This window comes from Belonocnema kinseyi, chromosome 2 (genome assembly GCF_010883055.1).
Source record: "Belonocnema kinseyi isolate 2016_QV_RU_SX_M_011 chromosome 2, B_treatae_v1, whole genome shotgun sequence".
Taxonomy (NCBI): domain Eukaryota; kingdom Metazoa; phylum Arthropoda; class Insecta; order Hymenoptera; family Cynipidae; genus Belonocnema; species Belonocnema kinseyi.
In genome coordinates this window covers 83,518,541-83,540,568 of record NC_046658.1, presented here as the reverse complement: position 1 = coordinate 83,540,568, position 22,028 = coordinate 83,518,541, and the positions used below count along the sequence as shown (strand labels likewise).

Genomic DNA, 22,028 nt, shown 5'->3' with positions numbered 1-22,028 from the left:
TCACGCCTACCCCGAAAGGGAAATGGCTTAATGGTGTAATAATAATAATAATAATAATAATAATAATAATAATAATAATAATAATAATAATAATAATAATATTCATATCAATTGTTTTTTGAGAATTCAACTGTTTTTGGGTTGAAAATGAACTTTTTTGATTCAACTGCATGGGTACTAATTCGTATTTTTGGTTTGAAAATTCACCTCTTTTAGTAGAAATTTGATATTTTTTGCATGAATATTCAAATATGTTGAAAATCGACCTATTTTGTTAAAAATTCGTTTTTATGCATTAAATTTCCATTCTTTTTAAATTTATATTTTCGGATTGAAAATTCAATTCTTGTATAAAAATCGTCTGTTTGGCTTGAAAATTCAAGAATTAGCTCGAAAATAAACTTTTTTTGGAAATTCACAATTTCAAATAAAAATGAAATTCTAGAAAATTCGTATTTTGGCATGAAAATTTAACAATTTGGGTGAAATCTTGTTTTTTTTCTTCACTGAAAAAACATTTTGATGGGAAATTCCACTTTTTGGATCAAAATCAACTTTTTTGTTGAAAATTGATATATGATTGATATGTTGTTTCTACGTTGATTTAAACATATTTTGTGATTGAAAATTCAACTATTTTGCTGAAAATCCACTTTTTTGTTAAAAATTTAATTCTTCTGAAGATATTCGTCTTTTTCGCAGATTGAAAATTCAATAGTTTAGTCCAATTTTTCTTTCTTTCTTGACTGAATTCTATTTTGATTGAAAATTCAACTATTTTGTTGACATTTTTAAATAATTTCTTTCGGTTAAAAATGCAACTGTCTGGTTGAAAAAGACTCTGTTTTGGTTGAGGATTCAACTATTTTAATGAAAATTCTTATTTTTTGGCTTAATGTTTTAAATTAAAAATCAAGATATTTTTTGGTTGAAATATCAAGTATCAGTTGAACTGCTTGGTTAAACATATTTTTTGGGCTGAGGATTCGCCGTTTATTTGAAAAATCATCTCTTGGACAGAAAATTGAACTACTTAATTAAAAAATAAGTTTTTGGTTTGAAAATTCATCTCTTTTAGCAGAAATTTAATGTTTTTTGGTTGAACATTCAATTATTTTAGTAGATAATGACCTATTTTGATGAAAAATTGTATTTTTGGATTGACAATCAACTTTTTTGTTAAAAATTCATATTTTCGGTTTAAAAACAATTTGATTAAAAAACAACTTTTTTGTTGAAAATTTGTATTTTTTCGTTAAAATTAAATTTTGTTTTTAAATTCATATTTTTGGGCTGAAAAGTAAACTATTTTGTGTACAATTTTGTCTTTTGACTTGAAAATTCAACAATTAGGTCGAAAATCGACTTTTTTTTAGTGATGATGCAACTATTTAATTGAAAATTCGTATTTTTTGGATGAATGTTTTTAATTAAAAATTGAAATAGTTTGTTGAAATATCAACTATTACATTTTTGTAAAGAATCAATCTTCTTGGTTCAAAATTCATATTTATTGTTGAAAATTCAACTATTAGATTTTTGGCAAAGAACTAATCTTCTTGGTTCAAAATACAATATTTTTGCTTGGTATATCAGGAATTCAAAACATTTCGAATTGAATATAAGTACCTACATTACTTGTGATTAAAGGAATTAATTTCCCGTATTATATCAAAATATAATAATATAAAAATAATATAAAATATTTAAATTTGCTATAATAAATCAGAGTCTCTTTCAAAGCTTGTTGTTCTCTAATTTCTTGAATTTCTGTTTATGATTATTTCAAAATGAATCCAAATATTGTATAAAGGAATAAATGGGGAAAATTGGGATCAAAATTCTTAATTTTAAGTGTTTTAGAGGATTTTTCAAATTTAAGGAGGGCAAAAGAAGATCAGGTATAATAAGGGACGGACTGTGATCCCTTTCATATAAAAAATAAATCAAAATTTTTAATTTTTTGTATTTCTAAAAGAAGTTATAAGTTTATAATAGAATACAACATTTAAATTGATAGAAATATAAAAATTAAATTATTGATTTTCAGAATATTTAAAATGAATTAATTTGTCGCTTCCTACTAAAGATAATTCATAAATTGATTGGTATCACTGCTGATTTGAAAATGTGATGTAAATGATCTTGCTAATATTTTTGTTTTCCTTTTTTTCAGCTGGGCAGTATCTACTGTAATGACTCGACTGAATACAATCCCAAGTGAAGATGAGACACAAATGATTCATGCCTTAATTCCATTATGGGATTTGTGCAATCATCAGGAAGGAAAGGTAATTTTTTATAATTAATTGTAAATTCAAATTCCCTAATATTTTGAAGGTTTAATTTACCCAATTAGTCATATTTATGATTTTCTATTTGCTTACAGATTACCACTGATTTTAATAAAAGTACTGACTGTTGTGAATGTTACTCAATGAGAGATTTTAAAGTAGGGGAACAAATCTTTATTTACTACGGTCCAAGAACGAATTCTGATTTCTTCGTTCATTCAGGCTTCGTTTATCCGGACAATAAGCTAGTACGTAAACTAATTTTTTTTATTGTAAGCAATTTTTATCAGAGTGTGTAGCATCCTGAAAATCCTAGGTAACCTCCAAAAGTCCTTGAATTTTCATGACCTGGAAAAACCTTGAAAAGTCTTTACATTTTGATCATCTTTCTGGAATTTTTATTTCCTTAAAGAAAAAATAGGTTTTTAAACTTGTTCTCTGCTGCACGACAAAAGACTGCTGAACCCTTTTTTGGTAGGTTCATGTCACGGAGTATATAATAATTAAAAACTCCGTCATTTATCATTTGATTTCTAATTTTTTCTTTTGTTTAAAAGTAGAAAACCCCACTTTTTTAACAATAGATTTGTTAATCTTACCATGTTAGAAAATCATGAAGCTAAAATCAAAAATATTTCAAAGTTTTTTTTATTTCTGATTTTTTTCAAATCTTAGCCACAATTTAATGACATTTTTTTAAATCATAATAATTTTTTTCTGTTAAGTTATTCGAAGTATAATTAGCTTTTATTGATTAGAATTGTTTAAAATTGTATTGAGTTATTCAGCACTATTTGCACAGGGTTCTGTTGAGTTTTGTTTTGTTTAAGATTAATCTTTTTAAATGAAAATTGGTTTTTGGTGTCTGTTAGAAAAGTAATTTTTTAAATTAAAATTTAACTATTCAAGTTGAAGATTAATGTTTTTTGTTCAAAATTCATCTCGTTCGTTGATAGGTTAACTACTTTGTTAAAAAATCACTTTTTTTATTGCTAAAAAATTTAATTTTGTAACTGAAAACGCGACTGCTCAATTTTTGGTTAAAACTTTTTTTTAAATGTTCATCTCTGGTTGAAAATTTGACTATTTTATTGAATTTTTTGTATTAAAAGCTCATTTTTTATAAATTCAACTATTTATTTAAAAAATTGATAATTTTTGTTTCAAAAATGATCTTTTTTGGTAGAAAATTAATATTCTTGATTGAAAATTCGTCGTTTTGTTTCAGACTTACTTTTAGTAGATTAAAAATTTAACTATTTGGTTGTAAAATCAACTATTTTGCTCATAATTTAATTATTTTGTTGAGTTTAATTGTTTGAATTAAATATTAAATATTATATTTTTCTTTAAGAATTCACCTTTTTAGAAAATTAAACTTTTCTTGTTGAAAATTCGACTATTTTGGGTTCAAGTTTAATATTTCTTAATTCAGAATTCGACTTTTTGGTTGAAAATTCATATTTCTATGTATAACATTAAAATATTTAGATAAAAACAGAAAATTATTTTTTGTTAAAAATTCATCCCTTTGGTTAAAATTTAACTGTTTTTCAAACATTTTTTTAGTGAACATTTATTTTTTTTTATTTAAAAATACAATAATTTATTTGAAAATTCATGTGAAAATGTATGTATTGTGTAAAAAATGATATTTTAAAATATTATTTTAATTTTTGTGTTAGAATGTTCGTCGTTTTGTTTTAGAATTCATTTTTTTTTATTTGGAAATTCAACTATTCGGTCGAAAAATCAATTATTTTGTTGAAAATTTAACTCCTTGGTTGGTTTTTAATTATTGTATTGAGATTTATTTGTCTTGTATGAATTATAAATTATTTTATTTTGAGCCACAAATTCGTCTTTTTGTTGAAAATTCAACTTTCTTTCGTTGAAGTTTAATTTTTTTGTTGCAAAATTCGTTTATTGGATTAAAAGTTTATCTTTTCAGGCAGGAAATCCCAGTATTTGATTAAAAACTAAACTCTTTTTTTGAAAATTAAAGTATTTGATTGAAAAGTCATGTTTTTGGCCGAAACCTACTGTTTTGTTGAGCATTCCTTTATTTGGACAGAAAATTCGTCTTTATGGATTGAGTATTCATTATTTTTAGTTAAAATTGAACAGTCTGTTAAAAAAATGCAATTATTTGGTTAAAACTACAACTTTTTGGCTAAATTTTAATCTTTTTTGTGTAAAAATTCGAACATTTGGTTGGAGATTCACCTTTACAGGTTGGAACTGAAACAATTTTTTTTTAAATTCAACTATTTTCATGAAAATTTAATTATTAAAAAAAAATTAAAGTATTTTGTTAAAATTATCTTTTTTTCGTCAAGAATATAAGTGTTTTGATTAAAATTCGTCCTTTTGAACTGAAAATGCATCTTCTATTGTAGAAATGTCCTTTTTTATAGAAATAAATAAATTAAAAATTTGAAATTGTTTTATTTCGTTTATGAAATATTCTATGTTAAAAATGTTACAAAATTTTCGTCTCTTTGGTGAAGTTGAAAAAAAATCGTCAGTAAATGAAAATATCTCAAATATTTTTTTTCAGATTGTATCTTCGTGATTTTTTACAGTGATAAAATAATCAATTACAAAAAAGGGTTTTTGTCTATAAAATCCAATTTTGGCGGTGCCTGAGAAAATTCCCATATGAACTTTCTTATTTTCACTAGATCTACAATTTCTGCTATTTTTCGTGGAAAGTGTTTTTTAAATTGAAAAAAATGTACCTGGACATTTTCTTTTAGCTTGAAAAACCTGGAAAAGTCCTGGATGTTTTGTGTGAAGAAACGCTAGACACCCTGATTAGATGAATAGGATATATAATAATTCAATTCTTTTTTAGGATGGTTTCAAACTCCGTCTTGGCATCAGTAAAGCTGATTCACTTCAGAAGGAAAGATTACAACTTTTGGAAAAGTTGGATTTGCCTTCTGTCGGGGAATTCCTTTTGAAACCAGGCCCTGAACCGATTTCGGATACATTGCTAGCTTTTCTTCGAGTTTTCAGTATGAGGAAATCTGAGCTCGATCATTGGCTAGAATCCGATAAAGTTTTCGATTTAAAACATATAGACTGCGCCCTTGAGACTGTCGTCGAGGAAAATGTTAGGAAATTTTTGTTAGCTCGATTGAAACTTCTAATTGCGAATTATCCCACTTCTCAAGAGGTAAGATAGACATTTTTACAGCTTTTCTAATTTATGGTCCAGTTTTAAACTCCCATGTTTTTAAATTTATTTATTTTCTGCACGAATTCACTTTTGATTATTAATTCCGTAAATTCAGAAGATTCTTATTTATCAATAGATAAATATTTGCGTTTATTTATCAGGTTTTATTTTTGAGATTGTTTCACTAGACGACATTAAAATCTGGTACAATTTTGAATTCAGTATCTGTTTTGACTCTTAAAAATGACTCTTAAAATAGATAGAAATTGTTCAAATTTAAGGTGGTATCGTGCTGAAAAGCAGATATGTAAAAAATAGTTTTTCAATGATTTAAAGAATTAAAATAATATTACTAATAATGTATTTTCAAATTAAAAATATTAGTTTAAATGAAAAATTGTTTGAACGTACCAAAAACATTTATTCTAAGTACTTTTTTTTGCCATTGAATTTTTTCTTTCTATCGCTTCTTATCAATATTTTAAAACTGGTTAAATTAAAAAAAAATGATGGTCTTTTCAGGGAAAATATTCTCTATAACTCTATCCACACCGATTTTAAAAGTAAATTTTCTAAGGCCGAAATCGTTCAGGTAATTAAAAAAATTGTAACAAATAACTATACTTGAAGATTACTGATTTATTTTCAAAATTGGAAACCGTATATGTGTAGGGATCTTTTCTCCGAAAAAAGAAGACATGCTTTATTAAAATTAAACTATTTTTAGAACATTGGTAAAAAGTGCCAGTATGAAAAAATCCAATTACAACAAATATTGCTAAAATAATTATTTTTCTTAAGTTTTACATTTTTTCATACACCATAATGTTCTTTTTTTTATAATACATTACTACAATACGCAATAGCATTTCAATTCTTAAAAACATAGAAAATTTTATTTTCCATAGTCTTAATTTTTAACACAACTACTTTAAAAGTAATTCAAACTCAAAGCTTTTAAATTTATCGAAATAAAATTGATAAATTTGAACTTTTAAAACCAATGATGATTGAAAAGTTTTTCAATAAATATATAAAAATTGCAGTTTAAAATTTTTGAATTTAAGTAAGGAATATTTTCAAGACTTTGTATCCTGTTTTGTTTGATTATAATCGCAAATAAAATATGACTTTCTGTACATTTTCCATCTATTTTATTGAAAAATAGTTTATAGGGGAGATTCTTATGTTTTTAATTCAATTTTAAAATTTCTAAATTTAAGAATGTGAAAAATTAAAGATCATATAATTTTTATTCAAAATTACAAACCATAAAATGTTGTACATTTTGATACAAACTGTCAATTTGCAATGTTTCAATCATAAATAAAACAGGTTTTTGAATGAACAAATAATAAAAATCGGAAAGCTTTTTTATTTAAAATATTAAAAGTATTAAAAGTTATAAGATAATACTGAATGTTTGAAAAACAATTATAATGGAAATTTAAAACGTATATTTCAAAGATTTTCATTAGGGAGCGTCCATTAATTACATTAGTTTTTTTTATTGGGGGAGGAGATGCAAAGCATTTTTTACTTAAGTTTCCTCTAATTATTTTTTTCTTGTTTTTTTTTTAATTAATAAATAATTTTTGTATCATCCTCTAAAAAATGGTAAACTCCTTTTTTCAATTTCTGTTTCAATTAGCTTGATTTGATATTCTCGATTTGTTTTTGCATTACTGTGCGTATATTTTTTGTAAGATACGATGTTAGTTTAAATTAAATTATAAACATAGAAATATTAAGCATATCGTTCGTTACAAGATTCTATCAAATTAAACTTATAATGTTGACTGTTTTTTTTAGAATTCGATATTGAAACTGAAAAATGCATTTTCATAAAATGAAATTCATTATTGTGCGTATGTTAAAAAACTGGTTGCGGATGGGGAAAAATGATAAAAACCATTATATTATAAACGTCTTTAAATTCTTTAAGATTCCGTAAAAAATGTTGAAACCTTGAAATTGCTTTTAATCTTAAAAATTCCATACAACATTTAAAATCCATGAATATACCCTAATATTTATTTAAAAAACTGTTAGGATCCTTGAAATTTCTTGGAATATTCCGAAATATTACGATGTCCCTTTAAATATTTGAAATCCTTTTAAAATCAATTGAAATCTTCTCAATTCGTGTAATTTTTTTTCGAATTTCTTGAAATTTCTGTGAATATTTTAAAACCCATTTATAATAATCGGAAATTCTTTAAAATTCCGTTCACTCTTTTGCAGTCATACGAAATTTGACAAAATACGTTGATATATTCCGGAATATTTTCAAATCTTATGAAATCATGGACACTCCTTTATATTTCTTAAAATTCGTTAAAAACCTTCAAAATTTTTTCAAATATTTTGAAATCCCTTCGGATCATAGAAATATTATTAAAATTCCCGAACACCTTCAAAGTCGTAAACATATTTTAGTATATCTTGAAATCTGTTTAAACTCCTTATAGTTCCTTAATATCTTCTAAAACTGGTTGAAAAAATTGAGATTCTGTCTGAAATTGTAATAGGCTTCGGACTCACAACAATATTGACACTATTTTGCTACTATTTAAAAAAAAATGACACCATAATTAAATTTTGAACCAAGAAGACTAATTTTCTACCAGAAAATACTAATTCTATAGTAAGTACATACACTTTCAACCAAATCGTTTGAATAGTGAATGTGATACTAGTAGAAATTTTATTTAAATAATTTATTGTTGTATTTTCTCGTTTCTCGACATTTTGAACTAAATAGTTGAATTTTTAAATTAATAAGATTAATTTTTAACCAAAAATGGAGTTGCTATATGTTTTTTAAGAGGATTCATTTCTAATATAAAAACGAATTTTCTACGAAACATTTTATTTTTTACAAAATAGTTGTATTTGATAAGAAAACGTTAAATTTACAAGCGACAAAGACGAATTTTCCACAAAAAAGTTGAATTTTTAACCCGGAAATATGAGTTTTTAACAAAAAAAGTTCTACCATGTGGTTGAATTTTCAACAAAATTGGTTCAATTTCAGTATAAAATTAATTTTTAGCCAAAAATAAAGCACTCTTTTTTGTTTAAAATTTTGGATCTCCAACCAAAATTTTAAGAAAGTAGTTTAAGTTTCAATCAAGAAGATTGATTTTTCTCCTAAAATGATGAATTTTTAATGAAAAATGTAATAGTTGATGTTACAAAAAAAATGTAATTCATAATAAAAAGCAGTTGGATTTAACCAACAAAAACGAATTTTCAACAAAGTACTTAAACATTCAACTAGAAGAAATTAATTTTCAAGTAAAGAGTTTAGTTAAAAAACATCATTTATAAATGAAAAATTTATTTTCAACCAATACAGGTTAATTTTTGACTAGGAATTTGCATTGTTAACCAAAAAGGTACAATTTTTACGGAAAGAGTTGAATTTTCAAACCAAAAAGGTAAATGTACAACATAATAGTTGAATTATCAACCAAAAAAAAATTGTTGGTCAAGAAATAACAAAATTAAATTAAATTGTTAACTTTTTAAGGCAAAAAGATTGATTTTAAACAAAACAGTCGAATTGTCGACAAAATAATTAAATTCTGAACTAAATAAGAACATTTGTAATAAAAAAGGATGAATTCTTAAACAAAGATTTAATAGTAGACTTTTCAACGGAAAAGAATGAACAGTGAAGTCTGCGATAAATAAATAGCAATTTTGATAATTTAGAGATATTTTTTGTATTATGTTTATAGAGTCGTGTCTAGAAATAAATAAAATAATATGTTGATGCAACAATTAATGATTTTTTAATATTTTGTTTAGTCATGCAAATATTGAAGTTACTTAATGTAAGTAATCATTGAAATTCGCCAATTTTAAACTTTTTATCAATACCACAGAGAATACAAAATTATACTAATAATTATTCGAACTTAAATTGAATTCTGAGAATTGAGAACAAGAAAATAAGTATTATCAATTTGTTTTTAAATTTATATACATGTAATCATTATAAGGCTTCGAGAAAATTTTAAAATATTTTTAAGTATTTCAGATGTGTCAGAAAAGAATCTAGAAGATTTTTAAGAATTTTTTTATTTTATAGGATTTTACAAAATATTGCGAAAAATTCTAGGCTGTTTAAAACATGTTGATGGCATTTAGAAGTTTGGAAGAAATCAAGAAATATTTGATCAATTTTCAGAAATGTTTCCAAGTTTTTCAATATTTCTAATCTATTAAAAACGTCCTAAATTCCTCAAAATATATTTAACTGACTCGGATTTTCCTTAAAATTTTGAAAAATCATTCAAAATGTCGAAAATTGATTTATAATCTTTAAAATTTTCCTAGGAATTTGAAGAAAAGTTGTTTATTCGCTTTGAAACCTTTCGAAATTTCTCAATTTTTGTAAATTTTTCTTGAATTTAGTCGATTTTTAGAAATTTTATGACATCGTATTACGTGTTTAAAAACTTTTTTTTAATTTTTCCTTAAAGTTCATTTTTCAAAATAAAAAATAATTTAAAATTTTCAACCGATTCTGAAGAAAAATCTTTTTTATCTTGTCATGCCTTCAAAGCCTTTTAATCTTTAAAAATTATTCAAATTTGCCCTGATTTATGTTTAAATTCTGCAAAATAAAAAAATTGCGTAAAAATCTTTCAATCTTCCTAAAAAGTTTTCTTAATCTTTATGACCAATCACTCAAAATTAATTTTTCAAATTGAACGTTATTTTAATTTTTCTCAGGAACATACCAATTCTTCATTTTCGTGAAACCTTACAAAATTGTTTAAAATACTTTGCAAGTTTTTAATATTTTCGAATCGTTTCAAAACTTCTTAATTTCTCTTAAGCTTACTAAACTTTTTCTTAAAATTATCTAATTTTTTTAATACTATTTTTAAAAATATGGGGAAATAATTTTTAAAAATTTGTAATTTTTTCATTTTTGTCTTAGAATTCATTACAAAACAATCACTTACAATTTGCCCATGAATCTTAAGAATATTTTTTTCATTCTCTTGACACCCTTAAATACTTAGTTTAATTAGAAAATCTTTAAATTCTGAAAAATTAAAAAAAAATGGTTTCAAAGTCTTTTATATTCTTTTTCCACATATTTTGAAAACTTCAAAACTTAAAATTATTCTTTTAAAATAAAACCTAAACCATTTCAAATTTCCCCAGAAATCTTGAAAAAATTTAATCTCTTTAAATCTTTCATAATTATTAAAAAGCTTCTAATTTCTTTTCGAATTCTTAAAAAAAGTTTTTGCCCTTGTTTTCGTTTTTCCTATCTCTTTGAAAATGTAAGTAAGTTTAAAAATAAATGTTATGAAGTAAAATTATTTATTTAGATATTTTTATATACAAATTTGATGGTGCAGAAAATCCCCTCTCCCCCTTTTAATTTTGTTTAATATGTGAACGCTCCCTAAGTTTAATACTTGAAAAATGTTCATATTACTTTTTGAAAATGACACTTTTTACACTATTTATGATAAAACAGGGGGGGGGGGGGTAAATTTTTTAAAATGATACTTGTGTAATAATGAACGTTCCCTCACCTTTTTAATGAGAAAAATTAATAGTTCCCGATCTATTTTCAATTAAATGTGAAGAATTATTTCTATATGTCTAAAAATTTTTTAGCCACTGTTTTTTTTCTTTATAAACTATTTATTAAACTCAAAGGAATCCAAACCCGGCCTTGATAATTTATGTAAAGGTTATCTATTAAATGTTCCCTTTTTTTGTATTGCAGGAAGACATAGAGATTCTGAAATCCACTCTACCTCAATTGAAGAAACTAGCAATTCAATTGAGGCTAACAGAAAAGAAGATTCTTCAAAACGCTCTTGATTACGTTGAGCAGTGGATAAAAGCATAAAAATGCAATTAGCAACAAACAAAATGTAATCAAATTTTACTATTCTCTGAAGTTTACGTGCCCAAAGAGTTTCAGTATCAAATCGCAGAGTCTCCAGACAACCTTATTGAATAAACTGCAACTTACTCGATTTATACTCTTTTTTTCTCTTAATCTTTGAGGATTAGAATGACAGTGAGAACTGCATTCTAATATAAAAAATAATTTAAATTTTCTGTAAGTTGTCAGAATTCATAAAGTGGTTAGTCGTTAAAAAAAACATGTGTTCGATTCCTATATGAATCAAAATCGTACAAATAACTATCTAGTTATTAAAATTCTTCCTTATGCAAAATATACTATTCAAATGAAAACAGCATATTTTCTTTATAATTAATAGTTTTCTTTCATAAGGTAGAATTAAGAATTATTCTACAAATGCTTCTCAATCTTGTCGTCGGACAAAGATTCCCTTTAATTATAAGAAAAGGCATTTAATGCCAGTGTAGATGTTTTCTATTCAATCTTAATTGAAAAATAGATATATTTTTTATTTGCTTAATGTTCTTTGATTTTCTTTGTGTGAATAGTTTTACTAAAAGTTTTTACAAAGTCATTATAATGTACCAAAAAAACATCTGCGGCACATTTGCGTTAGATAGGATAAAATTCAATAATTAAGGATTGTGCTTTTGGTTTTTTACGTTGTGTGTCGAGTTCTTACATTTGCAAAAACAGCGTTTTAAAAATTTTTTATAAAAAATATCAGAAACCGAATATTTTTCTGGCTTGGAATTTTGTCATGCGTGTCGTACGTACATTTATTATTTATGCTATTTATAACGAATCTTGGTTTTCGATGATTATTGAATGAAATTATATTTATACCACTTGTGGAAACTTTTTAAATTTGCGACGTTGTAAAATCTTGCTATTATAGTTTAATTAAATGAAAAAAACGAAAAATGGATTTTCTGAGTTTCAATGTAAATAGTTGCCCCTGAAAAATTACCTGAATTTTTTTTTAGTTACATCCCAGTTAGCAGCTCATTTCTAATTTTATAATTGATACGAACTAATTTTTTTAATAATGAAAATAATATGAATATAAACTTTATTTTATATGACAAGAAATGTTTAGATATCAATAGTTATTGTTAAAAGGTCTTATACATTTGCATTCAAGAATCGTCTTGTAACGTTTTTAACGTAGAATCTTTTATAAACGGGATAAAAAAGTTTCAAATTAATTTTTTTCTGCAATAAAAGATGAATTTTCATCCCAAAGGGCTCAAACAAAGCAGTTGAATTTTCGAACTAAAAATATGAATTTTTAATGTACCAAACAAAAAAATTATACTTCGACCAAATAACTACTTTTTTTAATGCAATTACATTTGCCACAAAATATAATTTTTCTATCCAAATATACGATTGTTTAACAATACAAAGTAATTAAATTTCCAATAAAATAGTTGAATTTTAAACTAAGTATTGGAACTTTCAACCTACAAAGATGAATTCTCTATCAAAGAAGACGAATTTGCAAACAAATAGTTGAATTTTCCACTAAAAAAGCTAGATTTCCAACAAAAATGGAAAAATTAAATTTTAAGTACAAAAAATTAATTAAAAAAAAATAACAATTTTTAACAAAATAGTACAACTTTCAAAAAAATAAGACAAAGTTTCAACCAAAAATAGCTGCATATTCAAGCGAATAAATGAATTTTTAAGATTTTCCAACAAAAAAGATCATTCTTTTTTAACGAAATACCTTAATTTATAAATTAAAAGTGAAAGATTCATAAATTAAAAGTGAAAAAAAATTGATTTAAAAAAATGAATTTTCTACGAAAAACAAACTATTTATTTTTTAAACCTAAAAAGAACCCCAAAAAATGCTAAAATTCTATTTTCACGAATAGTTTAAAACTGTCCTGCAAATTAAAAGCATTGAAAGTGGAACTTTTTTTATTTGAAAGTTTAAACTAAAATTAGGGATTAACATTTTTGTATTCAGAATTGTTAAATTCGGATGCTCAATAGTGTACACGTATGAGATAGAAGCTTTTAAAATGTTCAATGAAACACTTTAAAATTAAATGCCGTTAAACTGTAATATTTTAAACTTAAATATATCTATTGAACATTTTTAACGCTCTAAAAATCACAAATGTTAAAAATTATATTATTTCAAGTAATTTTAAACCTGAACCATTACAAATTGAAAGATTTTTTTAAAATCAACCCTTTTAAAATAGAAGTTAATTTATTTGAATTTTAAGTCACTTAAAATTAAGAATTGTTTAATCAGGGTGGCAAAAATTTTTCACGGTCAATGAAATTTAAAAAATCGAACTCTATTCTAAACATTTTTTCATTTAAAGTAATAAACAATAAACAACAAATTTAATTTATATGTATGAAATGGAAGGTACTAACACTTTTCAATTGAATTTTTTTTAATGAAATGCAGATCAACTGCAAAATTTAGGATTTTTATAAATTAAACAGTTCAAAGATTCAGATTAAATTCCAAAAATATAAATCCACGTTAACATTTTCAATACTCTAAATTAAAGAATCGAGCAATGAACTTTAAAAATTTTCAAAATTATCTTTTTTAAAGTAATTTTAAGCGAGACAAATTGAAAAATAATTTTTTAAAAATATTTTTCCAAATTTAAAATCATTGTTGACATTTTTTCGAAACATTTAAATACATCTGTAAATTAGTTAAATTTTTCCTATAACTTTGAGAAAATCCTGCAAATTAAGACAAATTCTTAAGATTTGAATTTATAAATAACAATAGGAACACTTATTAATTGCAGAAAAAAATTAGAGTAATTTTAAGAGATATTTAAAAGTTTTAAAAATATGAAAATCAAATTAGAACTTGAAATGATTTCAAATTATTTATGCGAAGTTTGTGACCTGAAAAAATTAGGCTATTCGTACCGAAATTTTGGTGCAAACACACAGCCGAATATAAAACAAAATGCAGATTTCAGCCAAAAAATTTATAAACTTTTTAAGAATTGTGAAAGGCTTAAAAAGAATAAAAGCATTTTCTTAAGATAATTTGCAGGATTTTCCAAATTTTTAGGATAAATTTGGTTAATTTTAAAATGTATTTAGAAGTTCTAAACAAAAATGTTAACACACTTCTTTTCAATAACTTGAAGACATTTCAAGTTCTTAATTTATTTTGAATCTTTTCAAAACTACGAAATCTCTTGAAATTACTCAAATTTTGTTTACATTTATACTTTAAAAATTAACAATTTCACTTACAAAATTGAACATTTTTTAAACAGAACAATTCAAATTGTAAAGGTAAAAGTTCTTCGAAATTCCACAGATTCAAAGCTTTCTATTCAAAACAATTCAGTTTCAAAGTGTTTACTTTTACATATATTTTTATTCAATTTACTCGTCTTAAATGAACAGTGAAATTTTTGATGCTAAGGAAACTGATAAAAATAATATATTAATTTATTTATTCGATTTAATATAAAAAATAATATAAATACCTAAAACTTTGAATTAAAAATATTTTATCGATGAATCATTAAAATTGTTATGTAAAAATAAAATTATCGGAATAAATGATATTATATTAAACTCAATTCATATTAAGATTATCGAATTGAAACAGTTACTATCTAGAAATTCTCAAATTTTCAACGGATTTAGAATCGTTTTGTCAAATCAAATATTGTTCAGTTTTTTATACTTTAATTATTTACAAAACTGTTAAAATCAAACTTGTGCAATTTTTCTTCTTAAATTTAATAAAATTCCCGGTTTCCCGGTCCAGCGGACACTCTGTTAATTGTTCCTTAGACATAAAAATTCAACACTTATACAACATTTTTTAATTTAAATGTTAACGTATAAAGTCTAAATTTAGTACTTTGGAATATTTAAGATGCAAGGCTTTTTAATACAAAACAATTCAGTTTGGAATTGTTTATTTTTAAATATGTAATTTCTAATTTCAATTTTTTTTTAAATTAAACAATTCCAAACTGGATGGGTTAAAAATGGAATATTTTAGACAAACAATATTTTAATGGGATTTAAAATTGAATGAAAGCGTTTAATTATGAATTTCTTAGTTTGAAGTTATTTTCAAATTGAAACTAGCTTCTGAAATTTCAATCAAACGTTTACATTTTTATAACCACCAAGTCTTTCCTAAATGGAACAATTGTTTACATTTTTAACTTTAAAATCTGTAAATTTTTTTATTTTTAACAGATTCCAAATCATAATAAAATCAATTTCCAACTAAAATGAGGAATCTTTAATAATAATAAAAATGAATTTTCATCCAAGAAAATTAATTTTTTATAAAAAAAGACGAATTTTTAATAAAAGAAATAAATTTTCAACTGAAAAAGATCAAATTTCCACCAAAAATGGAAGAGTTATATTTTCAGTTAAGAAAAATAATTTCTGACAAAAAGCAACAAATTTTCGAAAAAAAGGTAAATTTTCTACAAAATAGTTAAACTTTCAACCAAAAAGGGAAGTTATGTTTTCAGTTAAAAACATTAAATTCAAACAAACAAACAAATTTTCCACAAAATAGTTTAATTTTCAACGAAATGAACCTTTAGCTAAAAAATACATTTTTTACAAAGTGGTTCAACTTTAACCAAGTAGTTAAATTTTTAATTAGGCATAGTCAATTTTCAATTAAAAAATGGAATAGTTACAGCAACATTTTCAGACGAAAATATTAATGTTCTCCAATTGAAAATGAATTTTGAAGAAGAACTTTCTACCAACAAGATAAATTTTCAATTAAAATGATGAATCCTCAAACGCAAGTTTAATTTTCAGTTCATTGAATTTTATACCAAAAAATGCGTATTCTCAAAAAATAATGTAACTGTAGATATTTTAACAAAAAAATATTTTAATTTGAAATTAAAAACAGACGAATTCGAGCAAATGATAATATTTGCATCTAAAAATATAGTCGCCAGTAGGCAGCAACTGAAAAAAAAGAAATAGAAATACAAGGCAAATAAATTACTACCAAGAATTAATATTCACACTTATTATTAAAAGATCAGAATTTCAATCCTGTAACATTTTTAACATAGAAACTTTTTTAAACGAAACAAAACAATTTCAAATTTCTTATCCCTGACTTTTGCAAGATTTTTTTCTTCAAAATCCATAACTTTTCTTGATCCATAAAATGCCCTGATTTCGAAGCTTTCCCTGACTTAGGGCCACCTTTTCTTTGATTTTGATTAATAATCCTAAAAGAAATTGTTCGTAAACAGTTTCAAAATTAGACCTGGAAAACCTGGAATTCATGGCATTTTTAAAACGGACTTCTGTAGCAACCGTGAATTACAAAAAGAAACTTGATCTCAATTTCTTTACATCTTTATTAAAAAAAACAACGAGAAATTACAGAATCTTTCCTGTAGGACGTATCATCGCGACTTAGCTGTACGATATCTGTAAAATGCAGCACTGAGAATTGTTTTATGGAATAGTTCAGAATGAAGATAAAATCCTATTTATCAATTACTGTAACGACTTAACGATAGCATTGATTTTCTCCACACACTCCTCCTTCTTCTTCGTAATAACCGACTCTGCATCGACAAACTGCTGCCTTCCAATCTTTCCAGGCACCAATTTATCAATATAGAGAGACTGTTGCTGATTGTAAAGTTCCTTGAGGGTCCTATCAAGCTTCTGCAATTCTTGGACACGATCATAAACATCTCCAGATTCTGCCTTCAATTTGTGCGCCAAATCGGAAATTGTGTTCGTAGCGTTTTTGTATTCCTGATTGATGGTCTTCACCGCCGTTAAATACGTGCTTGTCGTTTTGTTAGTTTTCACATAAGCCAGCTGTTCGTCCAGCTCATTGTAGCTATTCACTCTCTGATCCTGAGCAGCCAAGATTTTCTCACAATGTCCGCCGATTCGTAATTTGCCTTCCGAGACTTCGTCTTTGTCGATGGAGAAATCCATGCGGACGTAGATGATCACCATGAGGAAAAGAAGATAAAGTGCAACCGAAACGAGGAGAGGTTCCTGCAACATCAGCAATCTGGGGAATGTGTACTTCAATCTGAAGTTCTGAATGTGGTTCTCGACAAGATTCTTCTTCATGATGGAGATAACTGGACGACCAGTAGTGTCCAGGTAAGTGTAGTGGAGGGAATTTGGTAAGCGAACTACAGGATAGGGCACATTCAATTCGATGTTCTTGGTGCCCTCGGGGAGGATGATTTTCACGACCAGTTCGTCCACAACCATGTCGTCGAAGACGTGATCCAAGAGCCTCATCTCCAGAGAGTATTTGTCTCCAGAATGGAACAAGTACTCGTAGCTAGGCACGTTGTAACCGACTATGTAGCGAGTCTTCCAGCCGCCGAAAAGAGGGAAACGTGGTCGGAGGTTCAGTTCCACGGAGTCTTTTCGCAGTCTAGTGTGAGATGTAGAGATGTTTCCAATTTCATCTCTGTAGTAGATGTCGGAGGCGGCAGCTGGGAGAACAGTGTCGAAGCTCTGGATGCTGGCTTGGCCGGATTTAGACTCTCGGGCATACTCGTATCTGTGAATTTAAAGTTTAAGTAATTTTCAGAGAAAATTTTCCATTTTAGAGTCTCTACCTGACCGGGAAACTGGGATTTTGATATTTTATTACACTTAGTTTGTTCAATCATGAAACGAACAATGAAAACGACGATACTATGAACAAGGGTGGCCGTTTTAATCAAAGAAAAAAATACTCGCTTTTTTCCCGGTTCGCAAACATTTTTCACGGTCAATGAAATTAAAAAATTCCCACTCTAAAGCTACAAAATGTTACATTTGAAACAATAAAAACAGAGCTGCGAATGAAAGCATTCAAACTGGAACACTTGAATTTTAAACTTTTTACATTCTCATTTATGAGCGTGTAATGTAATCGTCCAAATTTTCTATCTCTGGTTTTTAACGGATCTTTACGTTTCGGCACTCACAGAGTCAAAAAATCAAACAATTTTGTTGGTGTCTGTCTGTCTGTAATATAGACAGACAGATTAACTTTTAAAGAATTTTTCCAATCAAGTGAGCCTTTGAGGTAAAAAATAATAAAAAAATTTAGAGCATTTTCAAAATTTGATTTTTTTCTTAGAAATGTTTGTCAAAGTTTCTTATAAATAGATAGAAGAATTAGAAATTATCAAAGTAAAATTTTAAATTTTGATGAAAATTAGAAAAGTTATATACTCTTGAAAATGTTAAAAAAAGATGAAAAAATATTTTTCTGATAAATTAGGAAATTTCATTTAATTTCTTCACCAGATATCGAATATATTTAGAAACTATCTCAGTTAAGTTTTTCGATTCGACAAGAATTCAAAAAGTTAAATGTTTTTCAAATTTTCACCAACATTTTTTTAGGAGTTTTAGAAATTTTTGCCAAATTTTCCGGTACACGGCAAAATTTCGAAACTATACTCATGACATTTCTTAATTAGACAAAGATCCAAAAGCTGGATCATTTTCAAAAAGATGCCATTTTTGTTTTTAACAGATCCGTTAGTTTAAAACATTGTTTTTAGTAGATTTGAACAAGATTATAAATCTTAAACTTTTATAAATTGTAGAGTTCAAAAATTCAGATTTAGTTCCAAAAATATTAATCCACGTTAAAATTTGCAATGCTCAAAATTCAAGAATTAATATATGAATTAAAAAATATTAAAAATGATATCATTTAAAGGAATTCTAAGCTATAGAAACCTTTATTTTTTATTTTATTTCAAAATCTTGAAGCATCCACATGTTGTTTTACATTTTTTCAATTTTTAAATTATTTTTGAAAAATTTTCAGAACTTTTAAACATCTTTTAAAATTATTCGAATTTTTCCTATTTTTTTTTAATTCTCCCAAATTAACCAAATTTCCGTAAAATCGTCCACATTTATTTTTAATAATTTTGTAAACCTTTCTAAATATGTTTACATTTTCACTTAAAATTAACTGTTCAAAATAAGAAATAACTTTTTATTTGCCCAGGACATGTTTTTTTTATTTTTCTTCAAACCTTTCAAAATTCTTAAAAAGCTTCTAAATGTTTTGTTAGAAATCTGCCAAAATCTAAATTCTGTTCTTAATTAGGGCGTGGGCTATTTGCACCGAATTTTTGGTACGAATAGCCGGATTTTTTCGGTAAACGTAGACAATTTCTTTTAAATTATTTGAAATAATTTCAAATTTTTAATTAATTTTGAATTTTTTCAAAACTTCTAAACATCTCTTGAAATTACTCGGATTTTTTTAAAGAATAATAGGTGTTCAATTGTCATTTATGCATCAAAATTTAACAATTTGAATTACAAATTAATTTTTTTTTTTATAGAACAATTACAGTTGTAACGTTCAAAGTTTAGTTTTTTTTTTGTTTAGTTTTGAATATTTAATTTATAATTATATGTTTTAAATGAATAGTCAGATATTTCTAAATATTAAGTAATGGTTATTTTTCTTCATTAAAAATTTCAAATTTAATGGTTTTAAAATGGAATCTGGAAATTCTAAAATTGTGAACTGATTTCGAATCGTCTTGTAAAATTAATTATTATTCACTTTTTAAATCTTTAAGTACAGTTCAATTGCAAAAATCATTAATTAATTTATATTCATAGATGATCAACTAAAAATATTATTCATCCAAAATCTTCGATTTCAAACGCTTCTAATTTTTAATTGTTTAAGTATTTAAAACTGCCTTTTAAAATTCTTTAAATTAAAATGTAACCTTAACAATTAAAATCTAAAATGACAAATTTGTAAAGCAGAAGATTTTCGAAATACGCATTCTAAACTGAATGATATTATAATTGGAAAAGATAATTTAACTACTTATTTAGAAAATGGTTGAATTTAAAGCTGGAAAGATTTTTTTCCCAACAAATTTGTGAAATTCCCAGTCTAAAAATAAATTCACTGTCATTTCCCGGCTTTTCCCGCATAAATAAAAAATTGGATTTTGGAAGAGATATCTGTAATTCCGAATTTTAAAAGGGAATATTTTCTCAGAGCAGAAATTTGTTCTCTCTAGAGGGTTGAAGGTTCTCCCAATTCAGTATAAAATGAGCCCAGGATGAAGCCAATTTGTCTTTTTTTTTTTTAAGTAGATATTGCAAAAATAGTGTATATTTCTATGTTTTCTTACATTTTCAACAACTTTCGTGATAATCGATATTTTCTCACGTTCTTGGGTTCATTTTAAAGATATTTTTCCACAGTATCACAACAAATTATCAGCATAGAACAACTTAAAGTCCTTGCTCTGTGATATGCACTTTTTCATATTTATGCTCACAACCCTCTTGCGATACCGTGAAAAAATAGCTTAAGTTCTCGCTCTGCGATGAAAATCTATTTATATTTACGCTGATAAGCTGTTGCGATACTGTGGAAAAATAGCTTTAAAATGAGCCCAAGAACATTTTAATTCATACTATTTTTGCAATATATACTTAAAAAATAGACATATTGGTTTGATACTAGGCTCATCTTGTACAGAATTTTGAGAGCATTAAATTTGACCCTTTAAAGAAATCAAATTTCTGCTCTGAGAAAATTGAAACTCTTGACCGATAGTTTATAATTCTCAGACCTGGACTTAAAAAGGAAGTACATATAATGAAGTATAATTCTGATTTAAACAGTGAATTTTCGAGAAAAATGAGAGAAGAATTACAAGTTGGACAGATTTTTTATTCTAAAAATTTAATCAAATTCCCGTTCACAAAATAATTTCCCTGTCATTTTCCGGTTTTTCCAGGTGTCAGAAGATTCCCGGTTTCCGGTCCAGCGGCCACCCTGCTGACTGTTAATAGTTAACAACCAAAAATTTAATCTTGCGACATTTTTATTATAGAACCTTTTATGAATAAAGTAAACAAATTTAATTTATACATTTTTATTTATGTTTCTCAGGGCTGCTACAGCCTACTTTAATTTAAAAAAGTGAAAAAGTAACTAATTTCTAATCTAAAAAGTGACTAATGCGCATCAATAATGTGACAAAAGTTCTTTTAAAATTAAAATAATTCAAATTAAGGGCATGTGACACAGCTAAATACCTATATTACCGAACACAGTTTTTCAGTTCACTGAATGTTTTTTTGAACCTCAGAACTTTTTTTGTAAATAAAATATCGAGCTGAAACTTTGGGAAATGTATTAAAGTACAATAAAGTACGTTTAGGTACTGCATTTTGGTAGGAACTTCACTGAAAATTATTTCATCTTTTTTCTGAACCTCAACATTTTTTGAACGTTCCAACTTTTTTTATACATAAAATATCGGTCTCAAACTTTGAGAAATGCAAGAGCCGAAAGAAAACTACGTTTAAGTTCAAAGCTTAACAGTAAAAAATGTAAAAAAATATATTTCAACAATCAATTCCAACGGCATCAGCCGGTAACGTTGTACACGAAAATACGAAACCTGGCGGCCACTAGACGAGGCTCTAGAGAGTTCGTATTTTCGTGTACAACGTTACCGGCTGATGCCGTTGAAATTACACCATTAATTATTACACCATTAAGCCATTTCCCTTTCGGGGTAGGCGTGACTCACTCGGCAGGGGAAAGGAGTAGTGTGTGGATGGGATAGAGATTTTTCAGATT

At 25.7% G+C, this 22,028-nt stretch overlaps 2 protein-coding genes across 2 annotated transcripts in view; one reads left to right on the top strand and one right to left on the bottom strand.

Moving 5' to 3' along the window:
- The window catches only part of LOC117166974 (actin-histidine N-methyltransferase), a 65,464-nt gene extending 53,166 nt beyond the window's left edge, over positions 1 to 12,298 (top strand). The window contains exons 4-7 of the mRNA XM_033351480.1: positions 2,177 to 2,291; positions 2,390 to 2,542; positions 5,152 to 5,475; positions 11,243 to 12,298. Of these exons, the coding sequence (XP_033207371.1) occupies positions 2,177 to 2,291; positions 2,390 to 2,542; positions 5,152 to 5,475; positions 11,243 to 11,368 (718 nt within the window). The 3' untranslated portion in view covers positions 11,369 to 12,298. The remainder of the gene's footprint in view (positions 1 to 2,176; positions 2,292 to 2,389; positions 2,543 to 5,151; positions 5,476 to 11,242) is intronic.
- A 4,448-nt stretch (positions 12,299 to 16,746) lies between these two features.
- Positions 16,747 to 22,028, bottom strand: part of LOC117168431 (dolichyl-diphosphooligosaccharide--protein glycosyltransferase subunit 1) — a 12,978-nt gene continuing 7,696 nt past the window's right edge. Inside the window, exon 2 of the mRNA XM_033354076.1 lies at positions 16,747 to 17,948. Within this exon, the coding sequence (XP_033209967.1) occupies positions 16,907 to 17,948 (1,042 nt within the window). The 3' untranslated portion in view covers positions 16,747 to 16,906. The remainder of the gene's footprint in view (positions 17,949 to 22,028) is intronic.